The sequence below is a fragment of the Taeniopygia guttata genome, chromosome 4, assembly GCF_048771995.1.
Source record: "Taeniopygia guttata chromosome 4, bTaeGut7.mat, whole genome shotgun sequence".
Classification (NCBI taxonomy): Eukaryota; Metazoa; Chordata; class Aves; order Passeriformes; family Estrildidae; genus Taeniopygia; species Taeniopygia guttata.
In genome coordinates this window covers 51,201,675-51,219,323 of record NC_133028.1, presented here as the reverse complement: position 1 = coordinate 51,219,323, position 17,649 = coordinate 51,201,675, and the positions used below count along the sequence as shown (strand labels likewise).

At 39.6% G+C, this 17,649-nt stretch overlaps 1 protein-coding gene across 12 annotated transcripts in view; it reads left to right on the top strand.

The window, feature by feature from the left end:
- The window catches only part of PDLIM5 (PDZ and LIM domain 5), a 124,085-nt gene extending 107,103 nt beyond the window's left edge, over positions 1-16,982 (top strand). For all 12 annotated transcript variants that reach the window (XM_072928577.1, XM_072928575.1, XM_072928578.1 and 9 more), the window contains 5 exons: positions 869-1,043; positions 7,394-7,574; positions 8,599-8,719; positions 12,852-12,967; positions 13,599-16,982. In XM_072928577.1, coding sequence (XP_072784678.1) covers positions 869-1,043; positions 7,394-7,574; positions 8,599-8,719; positions 12,852-12,967; positions 13,599-13,688 — 683 coding nt within the window. In that variant the 3' untranslated portion in view covers positions 13,689-16,982. The remainder of the gene's footprint in view (positions 1-868; positions 1,044-7,393; positions 7,575-8,598; positions 8,720-12,851; positions 12,968-13,598) is intronic.
- Positions 16,983-17,649: the final 667 nt, after the last annotated feature.

The window sequence follows — 17,649 nt, the reverse complement described above, 5'->3', positions numbered from 1 at the left end:
AGATACCTCCTCTTGACAGGAATAACTGCTCCCAAAAACCCATGTTGTTGTAGTTTGTATGTTACCAAGGTACATATATCAATAGAAGGAAAAGAAAAGCAGAGGTCTGCTTGTTTCTTCACTACCCTTTCAACAGTATCATTTGTGCCTTTTGTTTTTGTGCAGGCATTTTTCAAACTCCATAAAAGTTTGTCTGTTCTCCAGCTCTAAAACCCTGAGTACACATGGAAGTGTGTAGCATATACATTTCTGAAACTGTCAGGGTTTTATTTGTGTCATACTTTTATAAGGAGGATGTGAACATGACCTTTGGAGTGCTTCAGAATCCACTGACTAGACCAGTGTTTAATTTCAATGTAGAAACAAATTTTGCTTATACAGTACTCTAGTTTAAATTCCTACACATGTTGTATTGAATGTATGTTCTTGTTTAATGTGTTAGTAATGATGTATGATCTATTGCACTCACTGTGAAATTTTTGAGTAGGTATGTCATTTTCTCCTGCCTCTGTTCATATACTGATGTTCTTGGCTTCAGCTTTTGTATCTAAAACAAAATAATGCCTTCACAGGTTGTATATCCTCTTACCTAACTTCTTCAACATGTTAAAATTTGTCTACTACCTCTCCAAGTTAGCCAAAACCATTCTGTTTTATTTCACAGACATTTCATAAAGTAGGTAGGACTTTTTTGGTAACTTACTGGGGGAGGAGGGGAAAATGAGTGATTTTTAATATGCTCCTTTAAGGAGGAAGATATACACTGGACAATGATGTTAGGCAAATGCTGTTAGTTGCTTGTGTTTCAAGTTAATCTACTTGGTACCGAAAGATGGTCCTCTAAAAACTTTTGGCATTCTTTCCCCAGCTCCTGTTAGTGGATGGACATCCAACAGTATTAAATCACCTGGAACAACTGCCCCAAGTGAAAAAGCTGCAATAACACCTCAGCTGAATGAGCAAGACACGTTGGTTCAGCGGGCGGAGCATATTCCAGCGGGGAAGCGCACTCCCATGTGTGCGCACTGTAACCAGGTCATCAGGTGTGTATCTGCCTGCTGGGGGCATTCTTTGGGGTGTGCAGAATTGCAGAGGGAGCTGGGATTGTTCAGCCTGGAGAAAAGGAGGCTCAGGGAGGACCTTACCCCTCTCTACAACTGCCTGAAAAGGAGGTTGCAGTGATGTGGAGGTTGGCTCAAAAGCATCAGCAGGTTTATGGTCACATCAGCAGTCAGTAGTACTTCAACCATTCTTTTATCATTATGGAAATAATGGACATAGCCACGAGATGTGATGGGGAGGTTTAGATTGGATCTTAGGAAAAGTTTTTTCACCAGTTTGACCAGGCTGCCCAGGGAGGTCTTGGAGTCACCACCCTGAAGGTATTTAAAAGATGTGTAAATGTGGCATTTATGAACATGGCTTAGTGGTGGACTTGGCAGTGAACAGTTGAACTTTATGATCTTATGGATCTTTTCCAACCTAATTGAGTCTATGATTCTGTTCATCCTGGTGCCTCTCTCACAGTAGGGCTTTGTTTTGCTTTTGTGGGTTTTGATTATTTAGTCAAAAGTGGTTTAAGGCTTTATTTTGATAATGCAGAACACTTTTGGTGTGTGGGTATCCAACAAAACCAAGAATGAAACTACTTTGGAGGAAACATACTAACAATCACAGTCTTACAGTCCATTTTACAGAGAACCAGAAAGCTAGATGGAATGAAGTAAATGTAAGACCAAAGAAAAGTAAGCAAGTTAGTTTTCATGTATACACCCATTCCAATAGAATTGGGACTATTAGCTAGTTGGAAACTAATCAGAAGGCATAGCCTCGGAAAGACTAATGTTGATTTCTAAAGTGTTTCTAACTGAGAAGTTAATTTCTAAAGTTTCTAACTGAGAAGAAGAAAAATAACATCCACAAGTGATGTTTTAACAATTACTAGGACAGGATTGATAATAATTTCCTGTATTGCTGGATTTCAAGCTCTTTGATGGGCTCTCTAGCCTTTGGATATTATGGTAGCTATTGTCCATTACTTGTATGACGTGGGTAGAAAACATTAAGCAACACACAAGTTTGCCAGTAGAGATTAGGTTAAGTAAGTTCTGCTGATCCCATAAGATATCCTATTGTTAGCAAGAATTTTGTATGGAGGAAGAATTGAATCTGGGTTGCATTGTTCAGTCAGTGATTTTTGACAACTAGTCACGATTGTCTCATTCAGGGAATTGTAACTGCTTTTATTGCCAATACGCAAATCATCCTCATTTTCATCCACCTTGCATTTTATTTTCCCTAAAATAAAAATCTCGTAGGATTATTGAAAGAAATACATTATTCAAAAGTGTTTTCTTCTTGCTTATTCATTCATTTGTCATGTTGAATTACAAGGGGAAAGTAAGGGTTTTTATTAGTATTTTAAAATTTATTTATCTATATGCCATGTTGTCAGTGGACAAAATAAGAGAGCCTGCATTATGTTTCACCAAGATTAAAGAAAGAGACTTTTATTGATGAGAAAGTTCTGAAAAATGAGGAACTCCATAAGTTGTATATTTTTCATTCATTATAATAGAAAATCAGCCTTTCCACTATGGGTTTTTGTAGCCTCTTGATCTCTGGTTTGGATTCTACATCAGAACCAGCCAATGCAAATCACTTGATCTTTAGAGGTGAACTGAGTCCAGCTTATTTGCTTCCATGGGATTTCTGTTGTGGTAGTTCACTACCAGTTCAGCTAGCACTGCACTGAGTTTACAAGACTCTTTACTAAAGGATCCATGATGTTTTGGAAAAGTTATTCCTACTTCTACTGGTTACATCATAGAAACAAAAATATATGAATCTAACCCCCTTGAAGCAGTAGAAAGTACATTCCCAGCACAGGTGCAGCTGTGCATCTTAATCCAGTGGGGTTTTTTGTTTGGTTTTTTTTTTGCTTCACTGAAAAATCAAAGATTAGTATCAGAAAATGTGTACTTATTTTTGGGATGAGATTCATCTGATTCCTTGAACAGTTTGACCTATACAATAATTCTGTCTGTCTGTAGTATTCTATTACTTTTTGTTCTCTGAGATTTGGATTTGTGTCTAGTAAATAACATGCAAGAAACTATTCATTTTCTATTTTGTACTGTTATTTTAGTTTCAAACCAAATACAAAGTGCACTATATGCTGCATTTTTCATACAATAGACTTCCTTGCCTTTTACAGCAATTGTGGTTTATCAGGGTATGTTGATGCTTTGTGCTGTGGGATCTCAGTCCTGAGCAGTTCCCCTCTCCTCTTGGCCCTTAAATCACTTTCTGGTGCTCCCCACTCCCCCATTTTGATCATAAAGAAAGAGATGAGCTGCTGCTCTCTAAGTAGGACAGTCGTCTATTGGTCTGTGGAGCAACATTTACTCCTTAGTGGATATGTGAGGGCAAACTGCAGAGGCCCCACTTGACTGTACTTAAGCCATTGTCACCTCTTGTAAGTGACACCTTTTCATGAATAGTAATTGGTACCCACATCTGACTTCTTTGTAATTTGCTGTTGGTGTTTAAATCCTTATATTTCTTCATATGTTAAATGCCTACTCAATTATTAAAAGCAAGGGTTCCGAGATGAGTTGATATGCATTAATCAATGCCAAATATGCCTCATGTTCACAGTATAAAGTGGATGTGGAAGACTGCAATGGCATTTTGAGTTCAAGTTTTAGCATAATTACACTTCATGCCCTCAGTGGTAGCTTTACCTATGAAAAGGTAGGAGGAGGATCAAATGGCATTGCATTGTACATCTGTTTTGAAGCCAAAATGCATTCTGGAGTTGGTTACTTTACACTCAGGCATAGAATAACCATGGCTGGATGAGCCAAAACCTTTCTTAGAGACACCTTATAACTTTTTAATATATCTTCAATTATTCACATAGTGATTGTCTGAAGGTTCCAGTTTTTCCAAAGCTTCATTAAGTAAGCTTTTCTTTCCATGTCTAAAACAATCAAAGCTGCAGGCAAACTAAATTTCTCTTGATCTACTTGCTGTGACGGTCTGGCAGACTTCTGGCATTTCCTGATGAAGACTTCTGGTTCCCAGACAGCCTTACCAAGTTCTGCACTGCAGAGTTGGCTCTTCCTTTGAAGTCCAATTGTGTTTTCTCTGGATTGCCATTGAGAACATACTCTTTGGCATGGCTGCTGTGAATGATGACTTGGCTTTGTCACCTTTTCATAAAGCTTAATTGTTTTTAAAAGCAAAAAGCACAAAGGAAAAAGTACAAATGGTGCTTCCTTTCAGCACCTCCTGCACACAAATTGTGTACTGTGGCATTTTCAGGGGAGGAGAAGAAGAAACTTGCAAGAATGTAAAACTGCTGTATGGTGAACTGTGAAGTGATTTGCCTTCCTAACAGATGTGGAAAGCCTTTTTGATCTCTCTACCACCAAATTTCAGTTCTGGCTTACTATCATAATACAAGCCACATGACAGACTAAATTACTGGCATACTAATATAATGCATCACAGTCATACTGATGAAGTTATATTCAGTTATGAACGTCAAGTAATTGAAATTGCACTTATGTTTCCTTTAAGTTACTCACTTCTCCTTTCAGTTTGCCCCGATATCATTGTTACATGCAGAACTCGTATGTCTGAGGTGACTACTAGAACCGGGTACCTTTAGAGCATTAGATTCTGCAAATACTCTTGTAAATCAATCAAAATATCTTTCCAAGAAATAATAAATAAATGACTAGTTTGTTTTCATCTCTGAGTTCCATTCACATCGTCCAGGTGGTAATGCCAGAAATTTGTTCAGAAATGCTCAGCATGTCAAAGTTGCCTGGGGCAGAGGCTCATTCATAGCCAACTGTTGCCGGTTGGGTCATCCCATATTCCATTTGGACAGTAGGAATGTGGGTTTTTAGCACTGCTTTTACAAATATGTTCTAGTTGATGGAGGCATGTGGGATTTTTATTGTTTTTGGTATTAAATGGGGAAGAAATGAAGGATGAAGCCATCTACAACCATCTTCCTAGCATTCCATCCCTTAGCTACTACTTTCACATTGCGTGAGTGTGGGCATCCTGCCCCCTTACTCAAATTGGGCCTTTAAAGTCCTTTTCAAATTAATAGAGGAAATAAATGCCTTTCATTACTGGAAGCTATCATTTTGATGGCAAAATTATGCAGAGACTGGGAACACCTCCAAGTTCTGAATATCATGTTTTAGTGTATTTTACATGGCAGGTATTTTTTTTTTTTTTTTTTTTTTTTTTCTTCCATATTCTTTGGGGCAGCTTTTAAATTGCAGGAATCATTAAGCCACAGTATCAGCTTGACATGTTTAAACTGCAGCCTGATTGAAAGTAAAATTGTATTTAGAAAGTGTTCTTCTGGACATGTGTGCACAGGGAGCCAGTGCACTAATGGAACACCTCGTAGACATTGTGCAGGGCACAGCCCCAGCTGTCTGGGGGCTTTGGGAGAGGAACTCTGTAGGTGCGCTCTCCGGCTGTTCCTGGTCTGTCTGCGTTCCTGCGCACTGTCCTGAATGCCTGACCTCAACATGTCAGGGCTGTAAACTCCGGAGAGCTAAATGCACAGATGTAAAAATTCCCTCTCCTCCTGTTGCTGGCATGCCTGCTTCCCATTGCAGAGCTGAGCCTGTCATTTCAGTGCAGATGGCCAGAAACTCAATCCTACCTGGAGCCGGGAGAGTGTCTTTAGTGTCAGCCCCGTGTTAATGAATCTGTGAAATTAGCCTGTGCTGACACGGCGCTCTGAGGGCACTTTGTTGTACATAAGGGCTTGTATTGTTTGATCAGTACATAACTGAGAGGGCATTGATGTAAAAAGGTGCTTGTAGAGCAGAGGGAGGGTATCGGGTTAGGTCAGTGGTTGCACTGCTCAGGCATCCGCTGGGAGAGGGGCTGGAGAGCTGCACTCAGCCCCAGCTCCCTCCTTAGAGCTTCTCTCCAGGAGCCCTTTTTCACTCTGTTCCCTCCAATAAACAGGGGTGAATAAAAGAAACTGGCCCAGACTAAGTATGTTCATCATCTTACAAGGTCTTTGGGTTATCCTAAATCTTTGAGTCTATCCTAAGTCTGGTTGAGTCCCTTGTCTTGGACTTCTTATCCTACAGAAAATATATAGCGTCACCAGAGAAAATGTAGACGAGAAATGACAGTCTTTACACTCTATCCTTGATGAAATGGCCCTCTGTCCTCAGCTCATTCCAATTTAGGGTCAACATAAGCAAATTTCAAGGTGGATTTGGGGGGGAGGGGGTTATTTTTTTCTTTAGTGCTGTTGCTTTGTTCATATGAAAATCTTACACAAAAATGTTCTTGTAGATTACTTGATTAAAAAAAAAAAATGTCTAGCAGTAGGTAGTCATATTAGTACCTTTCAGGTTCTTTTCAGTGCAGTATTAGATTAGAAAAAAAAAATAATTACATCTTTTCACTTTTCACTATTTGAAAGATTTCCATCTTTATTGGTGTTGGAAAAACAGGACATCTGGTGAGGGAGATGAACTACTAAGTTCATCTGAAACCTAAATTCTGGAAGGTTGAGTGTTGGTGAGACCTTGGAGGCACCTCTTTAAAGTAACTATGTTCTCAGAAGAGAAACATACTGAAAATATTTTCAGATGAATATAGAGACAATGATATATACCTGGGATTCATAAGTTACAAACTGAGAAATTTTTGATGACTGAAAAATGGATAAATTTATTTTATATTAACTGCATTGCATTAACCAGACAAATGCTATTAAAAGTATAGTTATTTTGCATTAGCAAATGATAGAGAAAGCTGCGTGTTTGGGAAAAATTGAACCTATTTTAATACAAAAAAAATCCTCCTATAACTAGGATGGATTATCCTGTAAGAAACTTGTTGGTTAGGGACAGTGATTGAATTTTTCTCTCAGAAGAAATTGGTGTTATCTGCTCCTAGTGGGGTCAAGTCTACATATATTTGTTGTCTCAGTATGAATGCAGACTATAGGAGAGCTGATCATGTCACTGAATCAAATATCTCTTTGCAATAGATGGAATTGGGAACATGGGAAACATTCTTCTTCACTTTCCTAGCAGACTTTTCAGCACTGTATTTAATGTAGTTCTAAAATAAGATTTCTGAAATGCAGTGAAGTGAAAAGAATTAGTGTTTGTTGTGGGTGGGCATTTCTAGCAGAGAGTTCAATGGAGATGGATGCAGTCAGCACTTGGAACTTTCTTAGAGCCTGTAGGAGGAAAGAGGGATGGAGCAATTTATGTGTGTGAACAGTGTAGTAATGACCCAGAGCTATTGCGGATAAGTCTATTAACAACTTTTGCAGGAGCCAGCCCAGGTGCATTTGCTGACAATATCTCTTCTTTCTAATCAGAGGACCCTTCTTGGTGGCTTTGGGAAAGTCATGGCATCCAGAGGAGTTTAATTGTGCCCACTGCAAAACCTCCATGGCATACATAGGATTTGTGGAAGAGAAAGGGATGCTGTATTGTGAGGTCTGCTATGAGAAGTTCTTTGCCCCTGAGTGTTCAAAGTGCCAGAGGAAGATCCTTGGGGTAAGTGACCACAAGTGGCCTGTTCTTTCGTGGGAACAATAATCACAGTATTCAGTCCTTCTCGGCTATGAAGTTCCATTTTACCTGGCCCAGTGGGCATTCTTTCAAATATACTCTTGACACACCTTTTCTGCTCTCATCACATACAGAATACACCTTTGGATCTTCTAATGTTGAACGTTTTCAGTGTCTTTGGGAAAAGGTGCTGTAGGCTCCTTGGCTCTTCTTAGCTCAGCTGCTGTTTTCATGAAGCTGTTCAGTAGCTGTTGCCATTAACAAATTTTCCTGAGCAACGTGCTTTTAATTGGCAGCTTTTTACAGAATGGGAAAGGGGAAGTCGGGGAGGGAAGTCAAAATTAAAAATCTTCCTTAGGTGAACCGAGTATTAAGAACACACTGCTTGCTAGGTGAGAAGTACTGAAATATTCCCAGTCTAAATGTAGATGGAAAGATGGATTCTCCTACTGGGTACTGATACTGCTCATTTGAGCCTGCCAGCTGATCGGCTGCTGTTTCGCTGCAGACAGCAATGTGTCTGCATTCTTGTGTAACTGGGGTCATGCAGGGCTCTGGCAGCACAATTCTCAAGTCATATTTGGCACTATAGCATCTTCCAGAACAGCACAGAGCAGTCATAATTTTCTGCATGATGTCTTTTGATTAACTCTTCACAGAATTCAAGAGAAGGGAGAGATGATGCTTTCCTTATTTCAGGGGCCCATTATGGGTGAGATCCTGATTAAAACTAACAATTTGAACAAATGAGTTGTTAAAATTTGTCCAACTCTATGTCAAACCTTCCAAAGACCCCAAAGGATTGTTCCTGAAAAATAAGGAGATGTACCATAAATAAAGCACCTCATTAAGTTTAACATTGCAGAACTTGTGTGCACAACCCATTTTCAAAGTAGCAGCAGGAAACAAAGTATTCTTGAAATGAATCAAGTGTGGAGGCATAGCTTACCACAATTCTAGTCATCACATCGAAATAATGTGTTCCTAACACTTTTTCTAATCCCCACAGGAAGTAATAAATGCTTTGAAACAAACTTGGCACGTTTCCTGCTTCGTGTGTGTGGCCTGTCACAACCCCATCCGCAATAATGTTTTCCACTTAGAAGATGGTGATCCCTACTGTGAGACGGGTAAGAAGCAGCACAACCAAAGTTTTCTGCAGCTGTGCAAGAAAGCAGAGCTCAGTAAGGTTGGGGAAAAAAATAATTCCCTTTTCTCAGGCTGCACATTAGAAGCGTCCCAGCAATTTCACATTACTTTGATTTGTCAATTCAAAGCAATAGCTGCTGCTGTAGACTCTTTAGTTTGCAGCAGGAGGACTTGGTGAGGATTTCTTCATCAGCTTCAGCAGCAGCAGGCTTCTTGTCACTGATTTTTACCTATTCCTGCTAAGTCCTCAGCTGGAGTATCAATGATACATGAAAGTGTTAGTTTTAGAGTGACTTTCTGGTTGGGTTTAAAGTAATCTGAAGTTTTTGTAAATCTGCTTATTTAGCAAACACAAGCAAATGCCAGTGGAGTAATGTGGTTTTCTCTGAATAGCCTTATTCACTGCCTGAGGGGCTTCCAAGAGTAAGCAGTCTGTCCAGGTAGTTTTTTGCAGGATCAAGGATAACAAACTGTCATGGGAAAAATGCAGTGATACAATTACAGCACTTGAAAGCCTGCTGAGCAGTATTACGTGAATGATGTGGCCTAGAAGTTCAGACCATTTCTGCTTTGGTTTTTAGCACTTCCAGCTAATCATAATATTTTTTATAAAATCATAAAATAGTTTGGGTTGGAAGGGACCTTAAAGATTATCTGGTTCCAACCCCTCTGTCAATGCCTCCCACTAGACGGTGTTGCTCAAAGCCCCATCCAGCTGGCCTTGAACATCTCCAGGAATGGGCAATCCACAGCTGCTCTGGGCAACCTATTCCAGTGCCTCACCACCCTCACAGTAAAAAATGTCTCTCTATTATCCAATATAAATGTACTCTTTCAGCTTAAAGCTATTCCCCCTTGTCCTATCACTACCTGTCCTTGTAAAATGTCCCTCTACAGCTTTCCTCTAGGCCTCCTTAGGGTAGTGGAAGGTGCTGTAAGGTCTGCCTGGAGCCTTCTCTTTTCCTGGGCTGAACAACCACAATTCTTTGAGCCTTTCCTCAAAGGAGAGGTGCTCCATCCCTCTAAGCATCTGTGTGACCTTCTCTGCACTTGCTCCAGCAGACCCACATCCACCCCATCTTGGGAGCCCTATAGCTGGACACAGGACATCCAGTGGGGTCCCAGGAGAGCAGAGTAGATGGTTCAGAATACCTCCCTTGCCTGCTGGCCATTTCTCTTGTGGTGTAGCCCAGGATACAGTTGGCTTTCTGGGCTGTGAGTGCACATTGCCAGGCCATGTTGAGCCTCTTGTCAACCTATTATCATTAGTATGAACAGTGTTTATTTAAGTTGGCCTTCTAGTTCGCTTAAAACTTTAAATGTACCCCTCTGAGCTAGGAAGGAAATAAATAATTTGTTAAAAAATTGCCACAAAATGGAAAAGAGACAAAATTGTATCAATATTATCTGTTTTCACAATGCATGCTTGTTTGAACTGTCAGTTAAACCCTTTTATGGTTTTCCTTCTACTCTTAGGATCATTGCAGTTTCACTAGATGTAGAAATGGATTGACCAGAAAAGATTTAGCATGAAATTCTAACAACCTCTTCGGAACAGATCCCAGAGTTGTTCACAATTGGTGCCAGGGAGAGTGCTAGGTACTGTAAGCATGAGGAAAGTAGGCCAGTTTATCCAAAATTTCTCTTGTCAGAGCTGCTTTAATGAGATGTTGGCAGATACAAAAGGACACAGTAGGTTATTGCTAACTTGGTGACAAATGCAGAGTAGGGTGTTGCTTCTATTGAATTTGTGGAGCAGCAGAGGAAACGGGTATATGAGTGGCATCCTCCAGTGTGACAGCATGGTGAAATTTCATCCTGAAGCCATGTGAAGCCCCTAATCCTGAAACCATTTGATGATTCAAAAATAGTACTGGAGGAATCAATAACTCCCCTTTGGGTGGAAAGCTCATGACAAGATTTGTTCTCTTAAGGTTTAATTCTTGTTCCTGTCACCAAATGACCCACATGTCATGTGGTGCATTGATTTGTGCTACTGTTACAATTCCTGTGCAAAATGTGCCTTTTTCTATACTGCGAGCAGGAAAAACTGTGGTAAGATGTCAAGTATACTACACTTCTTGCAAAGTTTATTTCTGAGATAAAAGGTTGCTAGTGCAAGTTAATGCAGACACAATCTGTGAGGTGTTATTGGCAGTGATACTTTGTAATGGCTCTGGCTCACTAAATAGATGTTAATTTGAGTTATATTAATATTTCAAAGACTTTCTGTCCAGCTGGACTTATGAGTCTATGACTAATTTTAAAGAAATAAGGAGTAAATGTCACTGCCAACTTTCCTTCTTCCTAGTGCAAAGGAGAGTTCTAATTTTAAATCTGTATTTGAAATTATAACAGCATCAGCTATTAGTATTAAAGGGCGCTTAATCTGCAGAATGTTATGGCTTTAGATGTTGAGGCTAAAATTAAAATAAAAGTCTGGATATCTACAACTTTGAACATTTTTAAAGTGCAGAGTTAGTAGCCTGGTTTTGAAAATGCTGTGTGCAGAAAGCACTGATACGTGACTGAGTAAAAAGTCTGCCTTGGGAGGCTTCTGTGGTATCGCAATTCAAGCATGCAAAAGAAAGCTGATGCCCTTCATTCTGCCTTATCTACTGCCCTTTCTTCAGAAGAAAAGCCAAAAAACTTATCAACACAGCCACAAACCAACTTATAGAAGGTTTTGACTGCTGGCACCAGGAAAATATCAGTAAGATTCTGTATGACCACAAATGCCAAGAGCTGAAAGAGTACGGTCATGAGACTATGTCCTTCAGGGGTTTTGCACAGCTCTGTCCTACCATTTGATGTTTTTATGGTCTTTCTTCTTACACACCTACAAATTCATTCCAGTAGCATGGATTAATGGAAGTGATCAGTGAAGCAGTTTCTTGCCACTGGCAGCTATCGAGGGCTTTACTGTTCTACAGCACTTGTATTCCCCATCCTGTTGAGATGTCTCCTATGATGATTCATTTTCAGGGAGGTCATCATACAAAACACTGTCTCAGTAAACAAAACCAGGACTTCCCTATTGGGCTTGACACATCTGCTGATCCTCTGTGGGCTCTGCTGCAGTAAGCATTAGAGCTTCAGCAGATGTGTACAGTCTAGGTGAGAAACAAAATCCACTTCTACCCCGCTTCCCCCACCCCTTATAATTCTCCTTTGGAAATGATCCTTGGCATCTAATTTCCTTGTCAGAGGCAGTGTTACTATGATAGTAACACTCTGTTCCTGGTAGATGGAGTCCGAAGTTTCATTATGGCTGTCACTTTGACTGTAGTTCATCTTATGAAGACATAATGTTGCATGATGTTTGCCATGGTAGTGTGCTGATCCTAAATTCTCTCATGTTATAGCACTAATGCCACTGGTGTCTCTGCAGGAATAAAACACTTGCTTCCTAGAATGGGGTGTTTGAGAGTTGAAATAACCGAAAAAGGCCAGACAGCTTGGGCTGGGGAATATGAATGGTTCAATGCCATTTGTTTTAGTCCCTGCTCCCTGAGATTGCTGGAGAAGCTTCTTCATAGAAATGAAGAGGAAGGGTTTGTTGGTTTGTTTTGGAGTTTTGTTGGTTTTTTTAAAAGTCATGTAACATATTTTAGTGACTAGAAGGTATTCCCACTTGATCCAAAGTTCTAGACCCTGATTAGGACAGAAGCCTAAAGAATACATGGCTTTGAGTACTGCAGTCTGGGGCAAAAATTGTGCCAGAATGTAGGTCGGAGTTCATTGCTCTCTGAGAAGATCTGTAGTGTGAACGGCTGGGGTGTGGTTTCAGAGTTGGAGAGAACATAAGGAACATGTAGAGTTCGTGTGGGTGCTCTCAAGGAGTGCATTTCCCCCCTCCAGCCCACTGTTGATCTCAAGGAAATGAAACACCAGGAAGATGGACACATTTTCCCACTTGAAAGGATGAGGAAAAGAACTGAATTAGCAGGAAGTCAACATCCCACGCCTTCGATCTAGGAGCTCTTTATTCAATATACTCAGTCTAATAAACCTCAGCAAGTCCAAATCTATTGCCAGTGAAAGAGCAAAGCTCTCAAAGGGTCAGTCCTGCTTTTCTGCATTGCTTTAAAAGCTGTTTGTATCTCTTTGCAGATTACTATGCCCTCTTTGGTACGATGTGCCATGGCTGCGAATTCCCCATCGAAGCTGGAGACAGGTTTCTTGAAGCCCTGGGCCACACTTGGCATGACACTTGCTTTGTATGCTCTGTAAGTAAAGCTGGTCTGCCTTTAAACAAACCCTGGCAGCAGTGCTAACCTGACCCATATGGGAGTTAACAGCTCTAACCTCTGTCAATCCCCTGAGCCCAAACAAAAAGTGCTTTCCCAGTTATTTGGAAGGTGTGTTGCTATTGTAAGCCTTTGGCACGGGTGCAAGTGAAGGTGTCCTGGATTGCAGCCCTGTGTCCCAGCATTTAACCCTTGGCGTTCACTTCCTCACAGTGAATGTGTAAGGTCGTAAGGGAATGGGCTGTGTTTCCAAAGTAGTAAGAGTGCTTTTGCCATAAGGACACTGTAGCCAAGGTACTGCTTGCTAATATTGTATGACCAAAAAAACCTTAGAGAAGCCCCACTATTTATGATTGGAGTTTTTTTTTCTTAAATTCTGAATCAAACGCTGTTCACGATGAAGCACCTCTTGTCTTAAGAAAGGTTATGCTTACACCAGCCATTAGTATTATATAAAAAGAGGATCCCTAAAAAAAAAAAAAAAAAACGTGATTCTTATTCTTCGAATATATTTGTGCATAGAACAATACCATGATTTGGCAGTCTGAATGGTTATGGTGTAATTAATCCATCTGAATTGGGTGTTCTTTTGTTTCTTACCCCATTTCAGGTATGTAGTGACAGTTTGGAGGGCCAGACTTTCTTCTCCAAGAAGGACAAGCCACTGTGCAAGAAACATGCCCACTCTATCAACATCTGAAACTTGGAGCTCGTTTTGTGTAACAAATGTACTGAGCAGAAAGGTTAAAATGTCCATGTTCAATAATTCGTTAAAATTATTTATGCCAAATTTTTCTAAAATGAAAAAGTGATGTGGAAACTTGCAGAAAGGATTGTACACTATTTTTTTAGAGTGTTTATCATTTATGATTTTGCTTCATAAAAAGAAAGGTATCAGGAATTGCACCCAAGCCAAACAATTAGAGTACCTTTATCTCTACACTTCACACATTACTGTATTTCATGATTTTATGACCACATTTGTCTCTGTTTCATTATGAGAAGTGAGGCATCTATAAAAGTAAATACCTGATATTAGAGGTCTCAGTCTTGCTGCTGTTCAGCAAATAAAGGGAGACTGGATTCAACAATCCAAATCACTTTATTTCGGTGATGTTTTTAAAGTGTGTCCAGAAGTATTGTGACTAAACTCCATTAAAAAGAACTCAAAGTAAAGATAAGATTACACAAAATATATAGTTTCAAAACTTTTTTTTTAATCTGCTATTCGTATACAGGAAGATTCCTACATGATTACATGTACCTGTGCCTTTGCACTTGAATTTCTGATAGGTTTGCAAGGGACGGAGGTTTTTACAAAGCATTTAAGGGGCTATGCTGGTAAAAAAATATTTTGAAGATGCCACTTAAAACATAAATGGGATACTTTTCTGTAACTCGTATACTGCCAGAACACTAGCCAAAACCCCCTGCTGCTGAGGGCGTGTTTGATAGGATGAAAATGTCAGATCAAATCTTAAGGGAGCAGGGATTTCAATTCTTCTGTTTGCAGTTCAGGTTTTAGGTTGCTTTAAGTGCCTTGTGAAGGGGAAATTGTGCTGAATCTTCAGGTAACAGCGTTTTGTATCCAGAATGTGAGATTCTAGTGTTGAATGAGGGAAGCTGCTGAAGTGCAACTCAGGACATTGTTTTTTTCCTCAGTACATTCTTTACCACGTAGCTCATGAATATGTATATTGGTGGAGTGCCAGGTGAAAACTTTCTTGCTCAGCTGTTATGATTTTTATTAGTTTAGGATTTATTTTTCTCTTCCAGATGTAGGGAATGGATTGTGAAATGATATTCCATTGATGTAAGCGGCTCAGTACCTCTCAGATCTTGCAAGGGAGCAGAGAGACAATGCGGTCATTATGCATTTGTTGCGAGCTGGATCAGCTGATTCTGTGGCTTGATAGGAATTTTGCATCCACCCAGAGAGTCAGTGCAAGCCCAGTGCACCAGCTCAGTCCCCCTTAGCCTCAAATTAGGGTTTAACTGGTTTAATTGGAGCAATTGCAGGCAGCCAGGGAGGAGGTGGTGCTCCTCTGCAACAGGGTGAATTTGCTTCAGTAGAATTGCACAACAGTGAAGGGGGCCCTCTTGGGACCAGAGCAGATTCCTGAAGAAAACTGAATTTACATCAGTTTGATTCAACTGGGGTGTCAGAGCTGAATTGTTAATCTTTAATGCTCTTTCTAGTAGACATTAAAAATAACCATTTACTGGTTTTGTTCTTGTGGGGTGGGTTTTTTAACTGATTCACCAGATAGTTTTATCCATAAAACCATGGATAAAAAAGTCACAAAAATTTGGTATGGTTGAATAAAGCAACTGTAATGAGGAACATCAGCAAAAGAGGAGGAAAGAAAACCAAAATTGCTGTACTGAAATATGAAAAATATTTGGCTTTTAATTAATTCAGTCAGACAGGTTCACATTGTGGGGCTGTTTCACTTTATTTCCTGAAGTTGTTTTTATTCAATATTACCACGTTTCTTTTTTAACTTCCAGTGGTACAGAAGAAATTTGTAAATTTGGTGAATGTTGGTAAATAAGAAATTTGGTGGTACGGTATAAAGCTGTTTAAAGTGTTTACACTCTTGTAGATGTACCCTATTGTGAGTTCAGCTGAAAATCAGAAGGGTGGAAGCAGACTGGACAAGATACACTAATATATAAACCAGGTTGCTTTTAAAATTAAATGGAATGTGGAAAAATGAGACCTATGGACTAGGTTTCAGTGGAGCTTTATTGCACATGTGTGAGGAAAGAGGGGGAAATGCACAGGAATAGGGGTTCCATAATTTCTGCGATTCAAACCTTGCAATTTTAATGTAGGATAAAAACTTACCAGTTTGTCATTGTCCTTAAAATCCAGTTAAATTTTGTTTAGCCTCATAATTTTAATTGGAATTTTATTTTTAATCCATATGATCTAGGGTTTGAAATTTTCCAGTTGTTAATGAATTTGAGGACAAAAGCCTGAAAGGCTCCAATAGAATTGCTTCATTTAGCTGCTTTGCCTTTTAATTTCTGCTTTTATCTATTTGTTTAAAATTTTAAAGGAAGCATAGAGTCACTGATAGATAATGGATATTTAATGGCTTTACCAAATTATATAAATCAATTAAAAGGAACATAATTTTTATCGTTATTTTAAGAAGTGAGATTTTAGTAGAGCACTTTATAATAATGCCATATATCTCACTGAATATTTATTACCTTTTTTGTTGTTGTTGTTTAGAACTATTTCATCCTGGTAGTATTTTGTTTTATTTTAAGCCTGCCTTTACCTCTAGAATCTTCTGGGGACTGAGTGTATGTGTTTAAATATACTTTTTTCTGCATGCACACGTATGTGCATTGAGAGACATAAGTATAAATGTATATTTGAATGCAGACTTGACATAGCGAAAAATCATTTGGGGATTTAGTGAGATTCCCAACTTCTTTTCACACAACACACATATAGCATTCATTTATGAGGGAATGTTGCAGAGTCAGGACAGATGTATTAGTAACCTAACTACTGTAGATCTTTGCATGCATTTTCAGTCAGTTGTCATTTTTCTTCCAAAACTGCCTGTGAGAGAATTTGGCTTAACTCTGTTTGGAGTTAGAATGTCTTTGTAAGTGAATAATTGATCCATGATGACAATTTCAGTATGTTGTAATGAAATAATTCAGGATTGCATGTAAATATAAATGCTTAATATAACTATGCCATAAACATAAAAGCAGGAGTTGAGTTGTGGTTCAGTGTGTGTTGGTTTGTTAATTGTGTACCTGTTTCTTGACGGAGCTACATGCATCATCTAGCCATGCCAGCTGCTTTGCAAACATTGTTTTATGCTAAACTACCAGCTGTTAAATCCTGGTGATTTCTTTGCTTGTGTTTAATAATCTCTGGCATTAAATTTTGTCTGTTCACGTTTGCAAATTTAATTACAATTGAAAAACATAATAAGCAAATAAACCCTACTCAAAACCTGAATTTCTCTGTTTCAGTTATTTTGTGGTTGTTCGATACTTTCTTTTACTGAATCATAGCCAGTAAAGGAAAGCCATGATTGTACACATGAATAGATAGTATTTGAGCTGCTCATTCTCTAGGTTTTATAGGTTTTTTAGCTTTGTTTTACAGGGAAGGACCAGGGAGTCCTGGTGACACCAAGGTGACCATGAGCCAGTGATAGCTCCTCTGAGACAAGGAAGACCACCAGCCTCCTGGGGTCCATTAGGCAGAGGATTGCAGCAGATGGCAGAAGTTATCCTTCTCTGCTCAGCCTTGGTGAGACCCATCTGGAGATCTGAGTCCAGTGCTGGTCTCACCAGTACCAGAGATACAGCTGTACTGGAGTAAAGAGTGAGGGGTATAGAGCATTTGTCATACAAGGAGAGGCTGAGAGAGCTGGGACTGCTCAGCCTGGAGAAGAGGGGACTCAGGGGAGATCTCATCAATGTCTACAAACACCTGGATAGGGGAGTCAAGAAAAAACAGCCAGGCTTGGTATCTAGTGAGAGGAAGACTGTGAGGATGATAAATACTGGTATGGGTTGCCTAGAGAGATTGTGGAGTCTCTCTACTTGGACTCAAAACCCAACTGGATACAGCCCTTGGACTAGTCAAGGTCCCTTCCAGCCTCGATGAGTCTCTGGTT